The sequence below is a fragment of the Melospiza georgiana genome, chromosome 1 (genome assembly GCF_028018845.1).
Source record: "Melospiza georgiana isolate bMelGeo1 chromosome 1, bMelGeo1.pri, whole genome shotgun sequence".
Classification (NCBI taxonomy): Eukaryota; Metazoa; Chordata; class Aves; order Passeriformes; family Passerellidae; genus Melospiza; species Melospiza georgiana.
The window spans coordinates 88092123-88110286 of record NC_080430.1 but is presented as its reverse complement, the minus strand read 5'-3'; the positions used below and the strand labels follow the sequence as shown (position 1 = coordinate 88110286).

The 18164-nt window shown below is 42.3% G+C and overlaps 1 protein-coding gene across 3 annotated transcripts in view; it reads right to left on the bottom strand.

Moving 5' to 3' along the window:
* The window catches only part of FHOD3 (formin homology 2 domain containing 3), a 372998-nt gene extending 371658 nt beyond the window's left edge, over nucleotides 1–1340 (bottom strand). For all 3 annotated transcript variants that reach the window (XM_058026115.1, XM_058026125.1, XM_058026134.1), the window contains exon 1: nucleotides 1138–1340. In XM_058026115.1, coding sequence (XP_057882098.1) covers nucleotides 1138–1302 — 165 coding nt within the window. In that variant the 5' untranslated portion in view covers nucleotides 1303–1340. The remainder of the gene's footprint in view (nucleotides 1–1137) is intronic.
* Between the last annotated feature and the right edge of the window lie 16824 nt (nucleotides 1341–18164).

The following is an 18164-nucleotide window of genomic DNA, read 5'->3' as shown; positions in this document are numbered from 1 at the left end:
CTTCCAAAGTTTTTGTGCTTTAGGCAGAGCTCTGTTCACTGGATGCTGTATCCTTGGCAACTATTATGCGAGGAAACCGTTCTACAAATGCAAAACTTCTGTCTGCTCCATGAGCTTTTCTCTGAAATACTTTTATGGGCTTTTGGATATCCTTAAATCTAAGGGGACACACAGCCCTTTGTCATCTTTCCGCAGGCTCCCATGAGCATAATACAACAAGTGATGTTAAGAGAGTATTTTCCTCCCACTTCATCACAGGGCAAATAAAACTTTTACAACTTTTACTTTGTAGAAAAAAAAAAAAGTGGGCATTTTTTCCTTTCTTCTTCAGTGCACTCCACAGAACTAATGTGCAGATACAAGATAATAATGAAAAGACATTATTATTATGCCAATCAGTGGCATTGCTTTGAAAACTAAAAATTCAAGAATAATGCTCGGGTGCCTGATTTCAAGGGCAGAGCTACAAATGCCAGCACATGTATTAGAAGAAGCATGCAAGAAGAGATAGGTAAGACTTGACAAGGGCCATGCTGCAGTTCTTCGCAAGAGGGACTAACAGCACCGATTGTTTCAAGGGCAGCAGACGCTGCTATTTTTACCAAAGCCCCGGCTGGAACTGCCTGGCTCATTAAATCTCAACCAGGCAAAGCCCGGGTCCTGCCGGCGCGACCGTGCCCGGCTGGCCCGACACACCACGTTATCCCGCAGTATCCCCAGATACCCAGGCAACGCTAGCGAAGGACAGGCACCGAGCACTTGATACCCAACTTGGCCTCTGGTGTGATGAGGTTTTTCTTCTCCTAGGGAAAGAGTGAGGCAGCTATAGCTAAAGCAGAGGCGGTAACTGCCCTTGAGAGCGTTTGGAAACGCGGGAGAGCAGCAGAGGGAACCCCTCCGCCGTCCCCCGGGGCCTCTCCCCAGGACTTAGGGAGATGCCGATACTGCCGGGACTAAGGACAGCGGAGGCAGGGGAGCCGGGGGGCAGCCCCGCCGCCGGGCTTGGAGCCCTGGCTGCCGCCCCGCAGGGGCCGGGGGCCGCCCGCCGGCCTCCGCTCCCGCTGCCGGGCGCTGGCGGAGAGGCCGCTGCCCTTCCCCGGCGCCCCCCACTCACTCGCCCCTGCCCTCCCCCGGTACCTTCTGCGGGGCGCGGAGGAGGCGGTGCACCCCGGCCAGCTGGGTGGCGAGCGGGATGTCCTCCCGGAAGGTGTACAGCGGCGGCCGGGTGGGCTCGGGGAAGTTGGTGCTGTTGAAGGGGTCGGTGTCATCCAGCAGCTGCACCCGGCACACCAGCGTGGCCATGGCGCATCCATCCACCGCCGCGGCCGGGCGCGGGCGGGGAGCGGCACCCCCAAGTCACCGGCACCGAGGTGCTGCCTGCGCGCCCGCCGCCGGCTGCGAGCGGCACTCCCTTCCCCGGCGCAGCCTGGCCGGCCGCCGGCAGCCTCTCCCCCCGGCTCCCCGAGCGAGCGCCGGCCGCCTCACAGCCGCCGCGCCTCGGGGAGGCGGCCCATGGCCCCTTCCCCGCCGGGATCCACGAGTGCGAGCGCGCTTCAGGCCGAGCGAGGAGGAGGAGGCGGCGCCGGAGCCGCGGGGCGCGGGCAGAGCGGCAGCAGCAGCGGCGGCGGCGGCAGCAGCTCCCCCATTCCCGGCCGCTGCGCGCCGAGCGGGCAGCGGGAATGCCGTGGCCGGCACGCGCAGCCCCCAGGCCGCGCTCAGGGCCCGCAGCGCCGCCGCGCGGCCGCGCGCCGCCGCCCCGCCTCCCCCGGCCTGAGGAGACCTCCCCGCGGCCGGGCGGGAAGGGAGAGCTGCCGGGATAGCCCCCGCCTCCGCCGGCCTCCGCGGGCACGGAGCACGCACCGAGAGGCCCAGAGAGAGAGAGAGGGGGCCAGCGGAACCCTGGGCACGGAGACGCACGCCGAGAGGGCCAGCGAGAGGGAGAGGGGCCAGCGGGCCCGCCGGCCGCGCCCGCTGCATCACCCTGGGCTCCCGGCAACAGGGCGCGTGTACTGAGCTCGGTGTTGCTGTCACAAACATCCCAGATGTCCTAAATATTCAGTGTAAAATTTACCCCGTTCCAAATAAAAGCTTTAAAAATACCTGCTTAAAAAAAAAAAAAAATCAAAAAAAACTTTTCGAAACTGACCTGAAACATGGGTATTCTTTAGAAGCTGACCTGAAACCTGGGTATTCCTTAGAAACTGACCTGAAACCTTGTGGGTATTCTTTAGAAATTGACCTGTAACGTGGGTATGCTTTAGAAACTGACCTAAAACCTTGTGGGTATTGTACACAAGATCGTTTTTCTGTATTTGTACAAAACCATTTCTGCCATTAGGATTGTGCATAGCCGGGGTTCGTCTGGCTTCCCAGAGCATAGGGCCTGGGCAGACTTCCCATCCCGGCCAGGAGGCTGCCTGTCTTTGCGTCTTGGCTCTCTCTTGCCTTAAGCCTGCTCTTTCTTTCTTTCAGGGGAAAATGGAGACAAAGTGCCAAGCCCCTGGGTGGGCACAGGGCAGAGCACTGCACTCTTTGCTCTTGGAGGTGAAGCTGTGCTCTGTCTGCAATCTCCTGGCTGGGATTCAGGATGCACACCCCAGTCTTCACTCTTGGGGGCACGGGGTGTAGGAAGAGCAATGAAATAAGTTACAGGTGAAATACAGAGAGTGAAGGGTCTCACCTGTGGGAATGGCTGCATTTGCACAGGCTGAGTATCTGCCCAAAGGGATGCTCCATGGTTTAAAGCCATGGTTTCTAACCTTTCATCCTTCACAGACTGGCCTGTGGGATAAGACCTGAAGTGCTGTGGGAACTGGGGGATTTACCACAGAAATGTGTCTTAGGCAAGAAAGTATGACCTCTAGATCATAGTGTTTGCATGAAGCAACAGTTTCCTCCCAAAATGATTACTGGCTTGGGAGTATTTGTCAGAATTGAGACAAAAGGGGATTTCTGTCCACACATGGTCTGTCCTTCTGTTTCTGTTATTCTTGGGACTAACTTGTCATGGTTCAGTTTTGCCAGCAGTTATGAATATTTTCAGAAAAGAGAAGTTGTATGTGGTTGTGATTTTTGCATCTAATTATTTTAAAATTCCTATTTGGCAAAGAAATCTGTTTTCACATCTCCTCTAGTAACAGGAAGTAAGTTTCTAGAGAGAACAGTACTGCTGTATATCTGTCTGCTTATTTATGTTATGTATTTTTGTCACCATGTGAAGTGAAAGTTAAACAGGATATTTTGGTTTTCTTAATCATAATTTGTTAAATTGCCATTCAACTTCCATTTTTGTAAAGCAAATTTCTACATTTGCTGCTAATCAGTGGTTAATATGAGGTGGCATAAGATTGCCATCCTTGCTATTCATTGTATTAACCCTGATTTTTTTAAAATTAAAATCTGGCACTTGCCTCATTGCAGAGGTATTAATATTTGGAGGGCCGTTTTAAATAAATCATGGAAGCCATGATTTTGAATAGAATCTATGTGACAGCATCAGCTTCTCTTTCATCCAGTACTGGAAAATGAAAACAAAGGATGGCTGCAATCCTTGGAGCTAACAGAGATCAGATAACTCTGAAGCTCAACATCTAGCCGCAGACTCTAAATCCCATAAGGGAGAGCTATTACTTGCATGTTGTGGTCTTCAACTGGATTTCCAAATACAAGGTGGCCAGTGGAGAGACATTTTATGACCAAGATGGAAGGAAAATAGAGCAATCCAACCATCAAAGCATCCTGAGTTAGCCAGAGCTTTTTTACAATTATTTCTTAATTGTAAACACCCCCAAACCACTATAAGGCTATGAATTTCAAAATCTGGGTTTTACTTGAATTTTAATTCACTTTATACAGGTAGAAAGAGAAAACAAATCTGCTGGATGAAACAGAATAACATTACAAGGTCCATAAGTGTGAGTGTAGAGGGAGAGATACACACCTAAATTCTACACTTGAATGTTTTCCCACCTTTCTACATATTTTTCAGGGGCCTTCTGAATCTGCAGTCTTTTCTCATCAGCCTGAGCCAGGGCTGTACATAGTTTGCTCCCTCCTCTTCCAGTCACCAGTTTACGATTCTGGTGCAAAGTTGTGAGGAAAAGTCCTTTCCTCACTCACTGCCTGCTTTTGCAGACTGCAGGAAAGTGGTCTCTCTCCTCTCTCTTCTCTCTCCAGGTTTTATTTATTCAATGCAGCAGCTAAACCAAGACAAGCAGACAGACTTTCCTTCTCACTGTTCCACTGCAGCCTTTCAAATGAATGTGAGATTCTTTTAAAAAACCTTAACACACAGTCAAATGCAAACAGTCAGATACCACCTGTTGGAAGTCTCTGGCATAAGGCACCGTGGGCATTGCACCTGGAAAGACACAGACATGACAAGAACAGCATAAGAGGTTGCCTCATCCCATTCTCCATGATGGAAGGTAAGGCCTTCTCAGAGAGAGAGAGCGCATTTACTTCAGTCATGCTGAACAAAATCAGCGCTCAGGAGCTCCGAGGAATTGCCAGCAAAGGTCAGGCTGTGTTCCTTGTGCCTTCAGTGGTATCATGGGCTAGCCAGTCCCATTCCTGGAGGAGGCACCTGGAGGAGACAACATGGGCTGTGTTACCTGCTGACCTTGGGGTCTCCGAGAGCCATCTCGCACACCCTTTCCAGGAAAACAAAGTTTGCACTATCAAGTAAAGTTCAGTTTCAAGCTCACAAGTTTGTTTGTTTGTTTGTTTGTTTCACATAATCATGAGGGAGAAATCCTTTATGTGCACGAATTTCTCAGGAATGAAACATAACTTAGGAGTTGTTATTTAGGACTGATTTATTCATCTTAACGCATCCCACTATTGGGATTTCTTAGAAATACATTGTTGAATGAGTTAAGATGGTGTGTCAAGCTTAAATTTGAATTTTATTATTGTTGAAACCTCCATGTTAAAATAACATAAGTTTTTTTGTGTTTAATTTCCTCTTTTTTATTAAAAAAAAATGTATTTGAGGCAAAGTTATTGAAAGCATATTTTTTAACTCAAAGACCACCCAGACACAATGTAAATGTGTATTTAAGCAGTTTTAAAAAATGATTCTAAGTATCAGAGCAATTGGAAGAGCTCCACAAGAGTATTATTTTTTCTGATATATCGTCATGTCAATACAGAGCTAGATGCATGATGATGAGATTGAATTCTAAGTATGTGAAGTGGCCCATCCTTTGACGCTACCTCTTTCTTTTGGACAAACTGAATTGCTTTCCAAATTTCCTTGTTTGAACTTCAAGCCAATTTTAGTTATGGGAGAACAAAAGCAATTTTAACTTCCATGATTTATTCACTTAACATTAATAAAGCTGAAAAATAGCAGTCTATTTGGTAATGGTAATCAAAATGAGCTTGCAAACCACTGGAATTGAAGTATGGTAATGGAAGTGCTGACAGATCCTCTACCATAGTGATGGGAACAGTATTTCTGCTTTATCCACACTATAATCTGTAAATAGTGCTTGCTTCTCTCAGTGAGGTGTGGAAAGTGATTTATTGTCACTGTTAGCATGGACAGGCAAATAACCTAACACACTTTCAAAATAATGGTAAGTGAAATCCAGTCTGTCACAAGACCAAAAAAGAAAAATACTGTGGATTTTGGCCTTCATCATCCAAGGATCTCAAAGCACTCAGCTACCATTAAATGTTGCCTGCTTGCAGATGGGGAAACTGGGAAGCTGACAGGTCAAGAATACAATATTAATATGATTTTTTTTTAACTTATTGCAATGGAACCTGAACTGAGTGTCATATGACTGGGTCACAGAAAACATCCACAGAAAATCCCATGGTAACAAAAATTTTTCTTTGGTTGCTAAGGACTTGTAATAGTCCCAGAGTTTGTCAGTGGTCTTCATTAAGCTTGAATTGCAGAATCACACATTCCAATTCTGTTGAGGTGTACTGAAAATTATTTTCCTGTGGTGGCTGGCTAATACTTTATATGAAGTAATATATATGCTATTAACACTGGGTAATAGTGCAGTCTGGGGATGAAGCTCAAGGTTCACAATTCCAAAGTCACTCAATATTTGAAGATAATGCACAGATCTGTAAAAACTAAGCCCTTGATCCATGGATATGCCACCCCAGGAGATAATCTGTTAGATGTTCTGGTGGTGATCCTGCAGATCACCTTCTGTGCAAAGTCTTCACCTATGGCAGCCAGGTCTTAAAGATGTAATCATCGCTGAAACGGCTGAAAAGTGAGGTTTCTGTGATGTGCACACTTCTCAGTGCCATTTAATGCAGTCTTTGGTTGCACAAGCACACGTTTGGTTTCCTAAAGGACTCCAGCCTTTTTCAGCACGATGAGCAGGGAGCTTGATTCATGCATGGAGGTGTTTTACTTCACCTTCACTGTTTGATGCTCAAGGCCTCCTGCCATATCCATTGCACGCTACTTAAACCCTGTTCTGATGACAGAACTAATTTCCTCAAGAGCTTTGCTCCAGTGCTCTGTACTAAAATAGACGATAGCTTTGCAACTATTTATTAATTTATTTTCATGGCACTCCTCTGCAGAGAGAAGGTCATTTTGCCCCCCTTAGATGGTTGGAGTGGTACCAGAAAAAATGGAGATGAAGTCAAAATTAACCACTGCTGTCAGCTCTTCAGTTCTGGGCTGCCTTAAACCAGTTTTCAAAACTTCTAGAAACATTGTGCTTTGGAAGTGCAGCTGAGAGTCACTTGACTGCACAGAGGAGGAGAAAAATGCATGCAGTGAGACTCTGAAAAAGTTCCTAGGAGTGATTTTAGCTATGCACTGGAATTTTACCATGGCAGAATTTATGGGGCTTAATCATGACTTCATTTTGGGGCTTAATACCCTTACCTGAGTCCAAGCCTCTGGATTCATTCACTTTAAGTGACTTAACAAGTGAGGTGGTGAGCTTGCAGGAAACAATCTTCTCTGCCACTCAGCCACGATTCATTCTCAGAAAGAAAACAAGTATATCACATGAAGTTGTAAAGTAAAATTTATTCGGAAAATATTTTATTCTGCACCTGTGTAAGCCTGTATATCCATGTGCAGAAATTTTTTTTTTTAGTTTCCAAAGAAAATTCTCACTACCCTTTACTCTCCATAACTATACATCAAACCTCCAGCCAAGGATCATCCATGCTTTATCAAATTCCAAATAACTGTCATTGTTCAAGCTCGCAAGTCGCATGGATACCAGTGAGCTAACAAACATGTCTAAGGTATATAAGCATATAAGTGTGAAACAATAAGAAAGAACAAGCATCAGTAAAGAGCTACTTCTGCTTTTGGGGTCTTTTACCATTTGTAATGTTGCAGGGCTGTAACCACACGTGGCTTTTGAAATGGTGACTGATTCTCCAGGACTGACCATCAAAATCAGACAAAAACACAGTCTTCAAATCAAAGTACTCATTTTGTCACCTAGTTATGTCTTCTATGATTTTCTGACCATTTTTCACTATCCTTTAAAAAATCAGAGGCTGTGTAGATTCTTCCAGGTGACATTAATGTTGCTCTTTTCTGGGAATTGGCTAATTAGGATGGAGGGGAGGAAGTTGCACAGCTTAAAGTATATGGCAAGGTGGAGAGTGAGGGTCCCAGGAGGGACCTCAGAGCCTGTAGGTCATGCTCAGATGGGGAGGTTGCTGAGTTGGGCCACAAAAGAACTGGAAAGAAAACCTGCTAGGGGGCAGAGGGGAGGGCACAGAGCTTGCTGCTACTTAGAAAGTTAATGAAATGACTGAACAGAGAACTGGAAGACAGGTCTGGCTTAACCCTGCCAGTGCATTGAAAGAGGAATTGGCTACGAGCATTTTCTATTTCTGGGTTCCTCACTTTGAGTTTACTGGAAATATACTAGCCCATATTCTAACACGTCTGGCTTTTGAATGGAAAAGCCATTTGATCCACTTTGGAAAGTTCACTTTGGGGAAGGGGGTCAACAGAGCTTGCCTCACTTCATCTGTCTCCTCATTCTCACTAAAGGGGAACAGCAGAGTGGTGAAAGGGTTTCTGAGCTTTGCCTTCAGAGAGGATATGGGGAAAAGGCTATTTCCAGAAGCAAGGTGAGACAATGATGGACCAGTTTGTCCATCCTAGTATGGCAAATTCTATGAGGACCCCCAAAACTTTCAGTAATTTCCTGCCCAGTAGCTAGTTGAAAACATAAATGTTTTTTGGCTCAGCAATGATGTTGATTATTTCTTTTCAGTGGGATAAAGAATAAAGCACAGTCCTTTTTTTCCATTACAAAAGAGCACCTGAACTGAAAAAGAAAAAACCCACCTGCAGCAGTGAGAATGGTTGTTAAGGAGCTTCTTATTCTTTGACACACTAATTCTAAAATAAGCTGACATTGGTTTTATCAAATATAATGTTATCTTGCTAGGATAACATCTTACCATAAAGCTCAGTTAGTCAGTCTTTCTTGGAAAATTGGAAGACACTGCCATAGATTATATTACTTTATATTACTTAGCAAATAAATTTTATTTTCATGTGTAATTTGTGTAACTGCTTTTTTAATTCTTTTTTTCTACAAAGGAGAAAAGCTCGTGTTTCATACACATTTGCACAGAAAGCCTCTATCATTGCAGGACTAAGGGGAAGAAGGAAACAGGGATAAAGCAACCTGCTTACAGGCATGCTGTAGCTGTGGTGGCCGTTTTTGCATTTTCAGCTCAACAGAAACAAGCACCAGACAAAAGCAGTGCAGACATTTAACAGACAGCAGCCAGGAATGCGGTGGCCATTTGCTGGCACATGACCTAACTGAGCACAACTGAAAAACTATCAAGACCCAGTTCATTTTTAAAAGTATTCTCTAAGATAAGAATAGCATCTCCTTGAGTAAAACCAGTACATTTTGGTTTGAAATCTGAGCATCCAAAATTTGCTTTAATTTGTCTGTTACCAGCAGCATTTATCCAGTGGTTAATTGTTATCACGTTACTTTTATCTTATAAAGTAATGCTGTTTTGCCTCAGTGACTTGTATAAACTAAACTTTGGACATTTTACATTTTGAGTTTCCACTTTGTATTGTGGATGCTCATTTGATGAAAATTGATCTAGAAACTGGGGAGGTTAAAATAAGCAGATTTTATGGGGAAAAGTGTTTATGGAAAAAAACCCCACAAATACTTGGTGTGCTTGGCAGTTATCAGTCCTCTTGTCAACAAAATGAGCTTCTGCAGTTTTACAAACTGTCTTTGTAGTTGGACATCTGCACCTTAAGTTAGTTAGATGCTAATTAAAATACTACTTGAAATATATTTTCCCCAGTCAGTGTGTACACATACAACAAGTGTATCCCAGGATTGGACCAAGAATAAATATTTGTGGTTTGATGAAAACACAGGGGAGTGTTCATATCAACTTTTATAAACAAGTGAAGTGACTGTAGATAATCCAGCATTATTTATTTTGACGTAAAGAGTCCTATGCTGATATAAACATCCTCAATGCAAAATTACTTGTGACTGGTTTTGTAAACACAAGATCATAAACAAATTTCTGGGGACAGTTAAAAAGAGGAGAATATTAGTCTTAGACCAATATCACCTCCCCCACGATGAGAAGCAGGGGACTCCATATTAAGAAATTGCAAGATAGTTAGTACATACTTTTTAATTATAAACACTTTTTGGCAGATGACTTTGTATATTCCACAACAGTTTTGGTTTAAATATTCATCTTTCATACACTTTTCGAGGTCCATATGCTCTCATAGCTGTAACCAATCCCTCCTTTCTTCAATACAGGCATATATTTGACCTCATTGCAGTTTCACATTAAGAAGTTCCACAGGCTAAATATGTTTTTTTTTTTTAAACCTTCCACTTAATCATTTTGGAATTCCTCTATTTTCAATTTTCTTTAAAGATTACATTAGTAGACAGCTGCAGAGATACTAATACTTTTACTTTTACAGCATTCATTGTTTTAAATAGTTTTCTTCACATCTTTTTTACTCAATTCCTTTGTAAAATAAACACATCTAATATTTTTTTCCTCTCTTCAAATGAAAATTTTACATTCCTGTGCTATTCTGTAGTCCATCTCTGAACATGCTGTATGTTTGGCTTGTATTTTGGGGAGTGGAGAATTGAAAACTGGACAGAGAATTGTAAGAATAAAAAGAACTATCTTCATAAAGCCATTGTAATGTTTTCTGTATTAGTTTTTATCCCATTTTTTATGCATCCAAATAGTTTTATTTATTAAATTTTTCGCTTTCCAGCCCCTGGTGTATGTAGAGCAGGAGTTTCATCTCTCTTTTCATATTAAAGCAATGCTATTTTCCTGGAATGGGCACAGTTGCTATAGAACCTAGTAAGACTTTGTACCAGATACAGACTGCTTCTTCCAATATATAGCAGAAACACATTGCATATTTTAAGTTTTCATAATAATTTGTTATAATGACTTGTCTTACCTCATCTCTCTCGTGTACATCAATCTCCTTGTATATTTGATTATAAATATTTGTATGCATAGGCAAACAGAGAACTCCTGCATATCCCTTACTTATGGGAGCAATTAAACATCCTTCTTGAGTTGCAGGTGGCCATTTTGAACATGGGCTTTTTTGAAGACTTGCAAAATAATTCTCTACTAGGACTCTTATTTAGAATCTCCTGCTTGAGGGCTGAATGGCACAAGAATCCTCATGCCTCTGGGCCAGTGAGATGTTTTCTGTTTCGCTACTCTACAATGTCTTCTACCTCGGCTGTAGCCTGAGGTTGTCACTTGCAACTCAGTAAATGTCCGTTTTCCTTTCCCTGAAGAAACATGAAGGGATCCCTATGTATTCCAGATGGATAAAAACCTGTTCTGCTGGCTAAAGCTTGCAGGCCTATTCCTTGGACCTGTGCCACTTGACACCAGCCAGCTAAGGAGTTCGCCTTTTTGGATATTACTTTTCAAATCAGTCCTTCAGATTTCTGAAAAGCAAAGGTCCAATAAACCTGCACAGAGACTGCTTGTCTTTCTCCTTGAACTGTATTTGGCCAAGAGGGAAAACAATTACATCTCTCTAACCATTTCCTTGGAAGCATTGGCAGTGCCAGGTAAACACAACCACCAGGCTCTTCTCCGACAGACTCTCCACTCCTCAGTCTTCATGGTGGGCACCGGGAATATACAAAACCTGGTGGCTTGGGGCAGGGACTAGGTGTTAGAAAGCTCTGGATGTGCTCTGAGCCCAAAACATGGAACTATTCTCGTAATGTGAGAAGTTTATTATCCTGGTGGACTAGTCATGATGAAGAGAACACAGAGGCAAATCAAAATTCATCCCCTAATGAGTGATAGCAAAATCTCCTGGAGCACTTCATTTATGCACAGACAAATATTTCACTTTTTGAAAATATCATTTGTTTTTTATCAGCATTTTTAATCAAGAGAAAGGAACTCCTTGAAGGAGCTATTTATTTTGCTTAGTTTGTGCTATCCTTAAAACTCTGGGTACCAGCCTATCCTGCTTACCACTTGAACTGTTGAATCAGAAGGCACTACACCCTATATTTTAATGTGACACGCTTTCCCCCTTTCCATCTTCAGAAAGCACCCCCAAACCAAACCCACAATGTGTAATCCTGGTGGTCTAGTCCTCACCCCTTATCTGCCAGCATCTGAGGCGAGGAGCAGAAATGACTCACAATGATTTAGGAGGACAGAGGGCATTTTCTTATTGTATCATGAGACATTAATTTTACAAAATATTTTATCAGTAATAATGAAAATGCCCTCTGGTAACACATCTGCATCAGCATGCTGCCTTCTCCTCTTGTTACTCTTTCTACTGTAGAAAGGTACTTCTCAATGTTATCTGTATGAAAAGCTTTGAGATTTACTTTCTTTAATTTGTGGGATTTTTTTCCCCTTAACTGCTGAATAGTGCAAATAACCTGTAGATCTCTGCTGAGATAAGAAGTAGTGAATGGAATTTTTGCTTAAGGCCACTGTGTTCAAGCACAGCAGCCTGGGCACCTCCTACAAACCCCTGTAACCAAGATTCAGAAAATGACCTTGCCCTACCTCTCCCTTCAAGCCCCCAAGTGAGACTGTGGATACTGAAAGCAGATGAAGCTGCAGCTAGAATAAGCCACACGTAAGATTGTGAATGAAGCGCAGATGGCTGAGGAGGATCACAGACAGCTTTTGTATTGGAGCGAAGGATCGGAAGGCTGCAATGAAGTTCAGCCAGGACTTCAGTAAAGGCGGTGAGAGTCCTGATTGCCAGTGGGACACAGAAATTATGCTGATGGGCTCAGTCTGTCAGTCAGCATGAAGCAGCTCATTTTCAGCACTGCATTAGCCATAACAACTACCCCAATATCTGCACTCTCGGTGCCTCACACTGCTGCAGTAGCGCCATCCTCGGATATACCCAGATGGAGAAGTACATGCACAACACACAGATTTAAAAGGAATTTATGATGAATGTTGCATTGGAGGACAGTATTGGATCAGCCAAGCGACTGATCATGGACTCTGGAATTCAGAACAGTGACATCCTTTTTTGCGTTTGGCGCTGAATCTTGGTATTTGCTTAATACTGATTTTCTTTGATTAAAAAATTTGTTAAGCTATCACAAACATCCTTCCTGTTGTTCTGTTCTTATCTTAACTGGCTATGTAGCAAAAATGGAAACAACAGTCAAAACCTATAAACAACAGTACTGAAAAAGATTGGTGGGGTAAAAAGTTATAAACTCCTAATAATACACCGTTTGTTTCATTCTTGATTTTGAGACTGACTTTCATACCTGCAACATGAACCATTGTTTTCTTTTCTTTTCTGTGATATTCAGTTTAATAGGTAGTCCATCTTTTGGGTTTTAATAGTCTAAACCAGTTTGGAGTACTTTTCCTTGATGTGGTCAGTTTTCTTCAAAAAAGAACAAATCAAACTTGAAAATGATTTTGTAGTGTTGAAAAAAATGCATTTGTCTTCCTTTTTTAGGGTGTAATCTCTTCTCCATGTTCAGAGGAGATCTGCAGTCAGATTCCATGACAGCAGAGTTCAGTGCTCACCAAAAAAAAAAGGACCTTGCAAAATCCTGCAGAGAGTAACTTTGTTATAAAGTGCAAGCAAAGCAAAGAACAAAAGCTTAAATATTCATGTAAAAGTGATGCAACATCAAGAATAATAACAGCATATGGATATAATTTTTTCCTCTGAAACTGGAAATTATGATTTGTAATTGATAAGTTTTTTTACTTGCCCTATCTGCTCTATCTGCTATTTCTAAAAGTAAAGAAAGGTTAAATGCAGCAGATGATGCTGAAAACCAAGAGCCAATTTGTCAAGTGAATTCTGAAGGATGACAAAGCAGAGGCATCATATTAAAACAATTAGAAGATCCATGGCAATTAATTAAAAAGAATTTACTTACAGCTGAGCTCAAGAACAGTGAGTGTTGTTGTACTATTGTACAGTCATACAGCAAGCAATATATCCTAATTGGCTTTATAGCTAATGAAGAATGACATAGAATGCAAATCTCTTATTAATCTGGATTAAGCAGAGAAAACAAACTTGTTTTAAACCTAGCCTTATAAACAGAAGGCCTAATCCTGAGCCTGCTTGTATAGGGGTGTTAAACTAAATACAGTAGGAATGGTGTGTTTGCTCAGTGGTGGAGAACAAAGCAGGAGGCAGCCCTACACACTGCCCATGAGGGGGTTACTCTTTGCAGTGAAATATGAGTCACGGGATCACACACTCAATTAATAAGGCAAAATCAACACAGGCGGGAACATTAGGCTCATTTGTTTAATTATTCACTACAGGCAAACTCTGTTGTTCATTTGATTTCAGAATCTGGGCAGAACCGTTTTGCACTGGATCAGTCCCCATTCAGATCTGCTTCTAGACCAAACAAGGGAGTTTCTGATCCAAGCAATGGCCACATGTAAGAACTTTGGATAAAGTAGTATTTAACTTTTGTCTTGGAGTTGCGAACTGTCTGCAAGGTATAGTGGCTTAAATTGACCCATGCCAAAAGATCACTAAACTTTCAACAGCTGTATTATGTATCAAGAAGCATTTTTATAAATAACATTCACAAGAAAACAATTACAGACTAAAATCAGATTCATTCAAACACTCAGAATTTCCGTGAGAATCTTTATCATTGTGTTTTTGAAGAATATTTATGTCATTAAAATACACCATTTTGGCCACAAGGAAATATTTCACGCAGAAGTGTCTGTGCTAACAGCAGTTTAAATGGAGTATTTTATCACATCTATATCAAGGTTTTGAAAAGATAAAGAATATTGGTTTTGACAATCAGAATTTGTGTGGCTGGAGACAATTTTATTTTGTGACATTGTTCCAAAGACGTGTGCTCAGCTCACTGTGAGCAGAAAGATGCTCACACTTCATAATTCGTCAGGAAACTGAGCAGTGATCTGTAAGCCATCCCTACAGGGCAGTAATTATTTTGCACAAAGGGAAACTAAGATATCATTTACCTTTTGAGCATTAAACACTGCCTGATAAGAAGCAAACACTGAATTTTACTATTCATTTATTTTCTAAAGGAAAGATGAAATAAGCTAGTGTCCCTTGGGTATTAACAGTAGGATCTGGCCACCAGCCTAACTCAATGCTTCTGTGAGGGACCTGATGGCAAATGTCAGGCATCAGCTTTTCTGCAACAATGAAGAAAATAATGATTACCTAGATAAAGCTGTTACTAGCTCAATATGTACACGGAGCCGAGTTAAAAGGAAGCACTCTGCACTGTGCTCCTGTGAGCACACTCAGGCACTTAGTGCATGTCTGGATGTTCATGAGTCCTGACCTCTCTCAGCTGGTCGGTCTGTGGATTTCAGTATTTAAGTAGCTGAGAAGGAGCTTGCAGGCTCAGCACTTCAGTGCATCAGGCCACCTGTTGAAGTGCCTAAATATAGTTCTCTGAGCTTAACCTCAGGTTTGACAACCTTAGCTATTGCAAACCGCTATTGGACCTCTAGCAGTTATTCTAAAAGCAGTTCAAGGATCCTGTGGGTCAGGAAATTAGCAGGAAGGCAAACACAGCTCTCTCTCCTTGCAGAGAGAAAGGCAAAGCTGAATGAATTAGCAAATAATATAATGAGATTTGGCAAATACCTGAAGTGTGAGGAACCACCGTTTTAGCACTTAACGCTACAGCTGATGCCTGGTTGAAGCTTGCCACTAAAGAGCTAATGGAAAATGAGCTGTACACCCTTCTTTTAGTTGCTGTATCACATTTAGGCTACCAAAGGATAAAAATCTAACTGCAGTGTGTAGCTCAAAAGTGGAAACTCATAGAATTTCTCTGGTACTGGATGTATCTGTCTCTCCTGGTAAACATTGATTTGGTTAGGGAGCTGAAAAAGTGACTGGAGAACAGATTTTCATTATTAAAATAAATCAGGTTGTCTCTAAGCTCTAAAGATAGAATTATTATGCACAGGAATGCTTTCATGTGACCATTTGGTTTTTAAACAAGATAATTGCAGCAGCATAAGTAGATTTATCTGTGTATACAGCTGTAGTGTTATTGAGGAGACTCACACCAGCCTAGTTATTCCACTTCTGCTGAAATGACCACTGGCAATCCTGAAAAAAAAAATCCTTTTATAGTGCTAGAGATATAGAGATCTTACATCTGTGTACATTTCTGTGTATATTATGTAAGCAGTGCCTCTACCCTTGAAGTGAACACAGCCCTTGGATTAGCAATTTTCACAAGATCATCAGACAGATCTCGTCGATAGGATTAGCTCACCTCATTTTCAGATTGAGAGAAAACAAGAATCTTGTGTCAGCACATTTTGTAAGCACAAACAAAAATACTACTGCAGTACAGTCACTTCTCAGTTGAAAAATAATACTGTTTGTCTGTCCTGAATGCCAGAGGACCCACTGAAGAACATGTGACAAAACACCAGGAAGGAATACAGCGTTACAAAAGGAAACGCCAGCACAGTTACGGTAATGGATGTGCTGCGCTGCTGGGGGTCTTGCTCAGAGACCTCCAGTTCTGGAAAACGCCTTCAGCTGCTCTTGATTAAACAAAGACTGGCAGCACAAGTCCTGAGATCTATTTCCAGTGAGATCTTTGAACCTTGTTTATGGCTAGCTGCCCCCAACAGCAGCCACCTGACAGCGGGTGATGTTTCCCCTGTGTGTGCCGAGCTCGCAGGATGCTCCCACATCACACAGCCAGGGAAGCACTGCCTCCAGCCAGGACACCAAACATCACTGCAGCATCAAGCACTACATCCCATCCCATGTGCTCCCCTACATCTGTGCCCCACATACATCTCTGCCATGCTCTGCTTTCATACCCGGGATATAACAGAGCATTATAACTGCAGAAAGTTGCTCCTCGGAGACACTTTACACTCACAGAAGGCTGCTGGACTGCTATGCACATAACTTCTTACCTACCAACTTTCATATGCAAATATTTTTCAATGAACCTTGCACTTAAATTGAAATTATGAAGATCACACAGTGTCAGGCTGCAGGACTTGTCAGATGGATTGCAATGTCCTCAGAATAGAGGTTTTGGTCCTATTATACCTCCAGTTAATTGATAACTAATTAACTTGAGTTAGCTGAATTCAATACTAAGTGCTGGTCTAGACATGCCACAAATGTTTGTTCCAGAACATTCAGAACAAAAGCCACAAGTATTTGAATCCTGGAAGAAAAAATGTGTGGAATATCCAGACAAGCATTTGCAATTGTGCTATTATGTCAAGTTAGCATTGCAATTAATTACTGTGGGGTAGAGGGTACTAAAATGCTGGCACTAACATACCTAATAAATTTGGTGCTCCAGATTGCCACTGACAGAAAAGTAATTATTTCATGTCATTTGTAGCTGGTCAGTAGACATGTGAGAATTCACTGATCTTGGAGTATAAGGTTGTAATAAATATGTAAATGTTTTGGGTAAAATAAACTTAGCTACAAAAACATTAGCAACTTTCTTGTTTGTGATTTCTATGTGTTACCTAAAGTTCTAACAATGTATTTACATTACATCCTTGCTTAGGTATGTTAATTAACTTAAGCTTAACAGTCATAAACCACCAGGAATGTAATGAAGAAAACTAGTATTTGCTTTACTACCTTTTTCCATACTTTAAAATATTGATGTAAGCTCAGTTTTTATATTCTTATGCTTTTCTTGTCTTTTAAGCCTCCCCCCTTTGTATTCTTAAATCTTTGTTCTTCATGGGTGGGAGCAAGCAGCTCCACATCTCAACCTTTTCCAATTAAAGTAACATAAAAAAAAACCCCATTGTAACATTTTCTCTGACTGACATCTTCCAGAAATAAGTGTTATGATCAAATGATAAGCCAGTTCCTGCCCCATGCACTGCACATTTATGTTCTTAGTTGCAACCTCCCACAGCCCTGCTGCCAGCCAAGTGGGATATCTTGTGGTATTTTCAGTTTGCACCTAACATTTTATCCCCTGCCTTTCCACAGGCAAACCTCCTAGCTCCTTGTGTTATGTGAAAAAGCAGTGGCAGATGTCTGGCCTTTGGCTCTTCCACAGTCATGTAAATCCCAGAGTCTTGCAGAGGAGGAGTAATTAGCATTATGCTGCTCTCTGGAGAGTGGGCCTTTCAGAAAGTTCCTTTGAGCACAGGGCTGGAAGAATCCCCTCAGCACCCACAGTGAAAGAGCACAGAACACATCCCACACAGTGCTTGTTGGATGGGAGCTGACCACAAGCCTCAGAGTACATGTTTGAGTTTCAGGGAAGAGGCTATCAGAGAACTTGCCTCACTTCTAGGCTGACCTACCATGGCCTAACTTACACGTGGAAGATCCCTCCCACAGTGCCAGCAGCCATAATTCCTTTCTGTCTCTGCCTTGTGCATGAGGCAAACTCCCTCAGAAAATCCCTATAGCCACAATCCCACATGCAAGTCAGATGGTGAAAAAAGGCATGACAGCGGTTTTCCAGTACTTAAAGAAGACTCATAAAAAAGGGAGAGGGACTTTTTACACAGGCACATAGTGACAGAACAAGGGAGAAAGGTTTTAAACTGAAAGAGGGAAGGTTTCAATTAGCTGTCAGGAATAAATTCTTTGTTTAGATGGCTGTGAGCCACAAGCACATGTTGCCCAGAGAAGT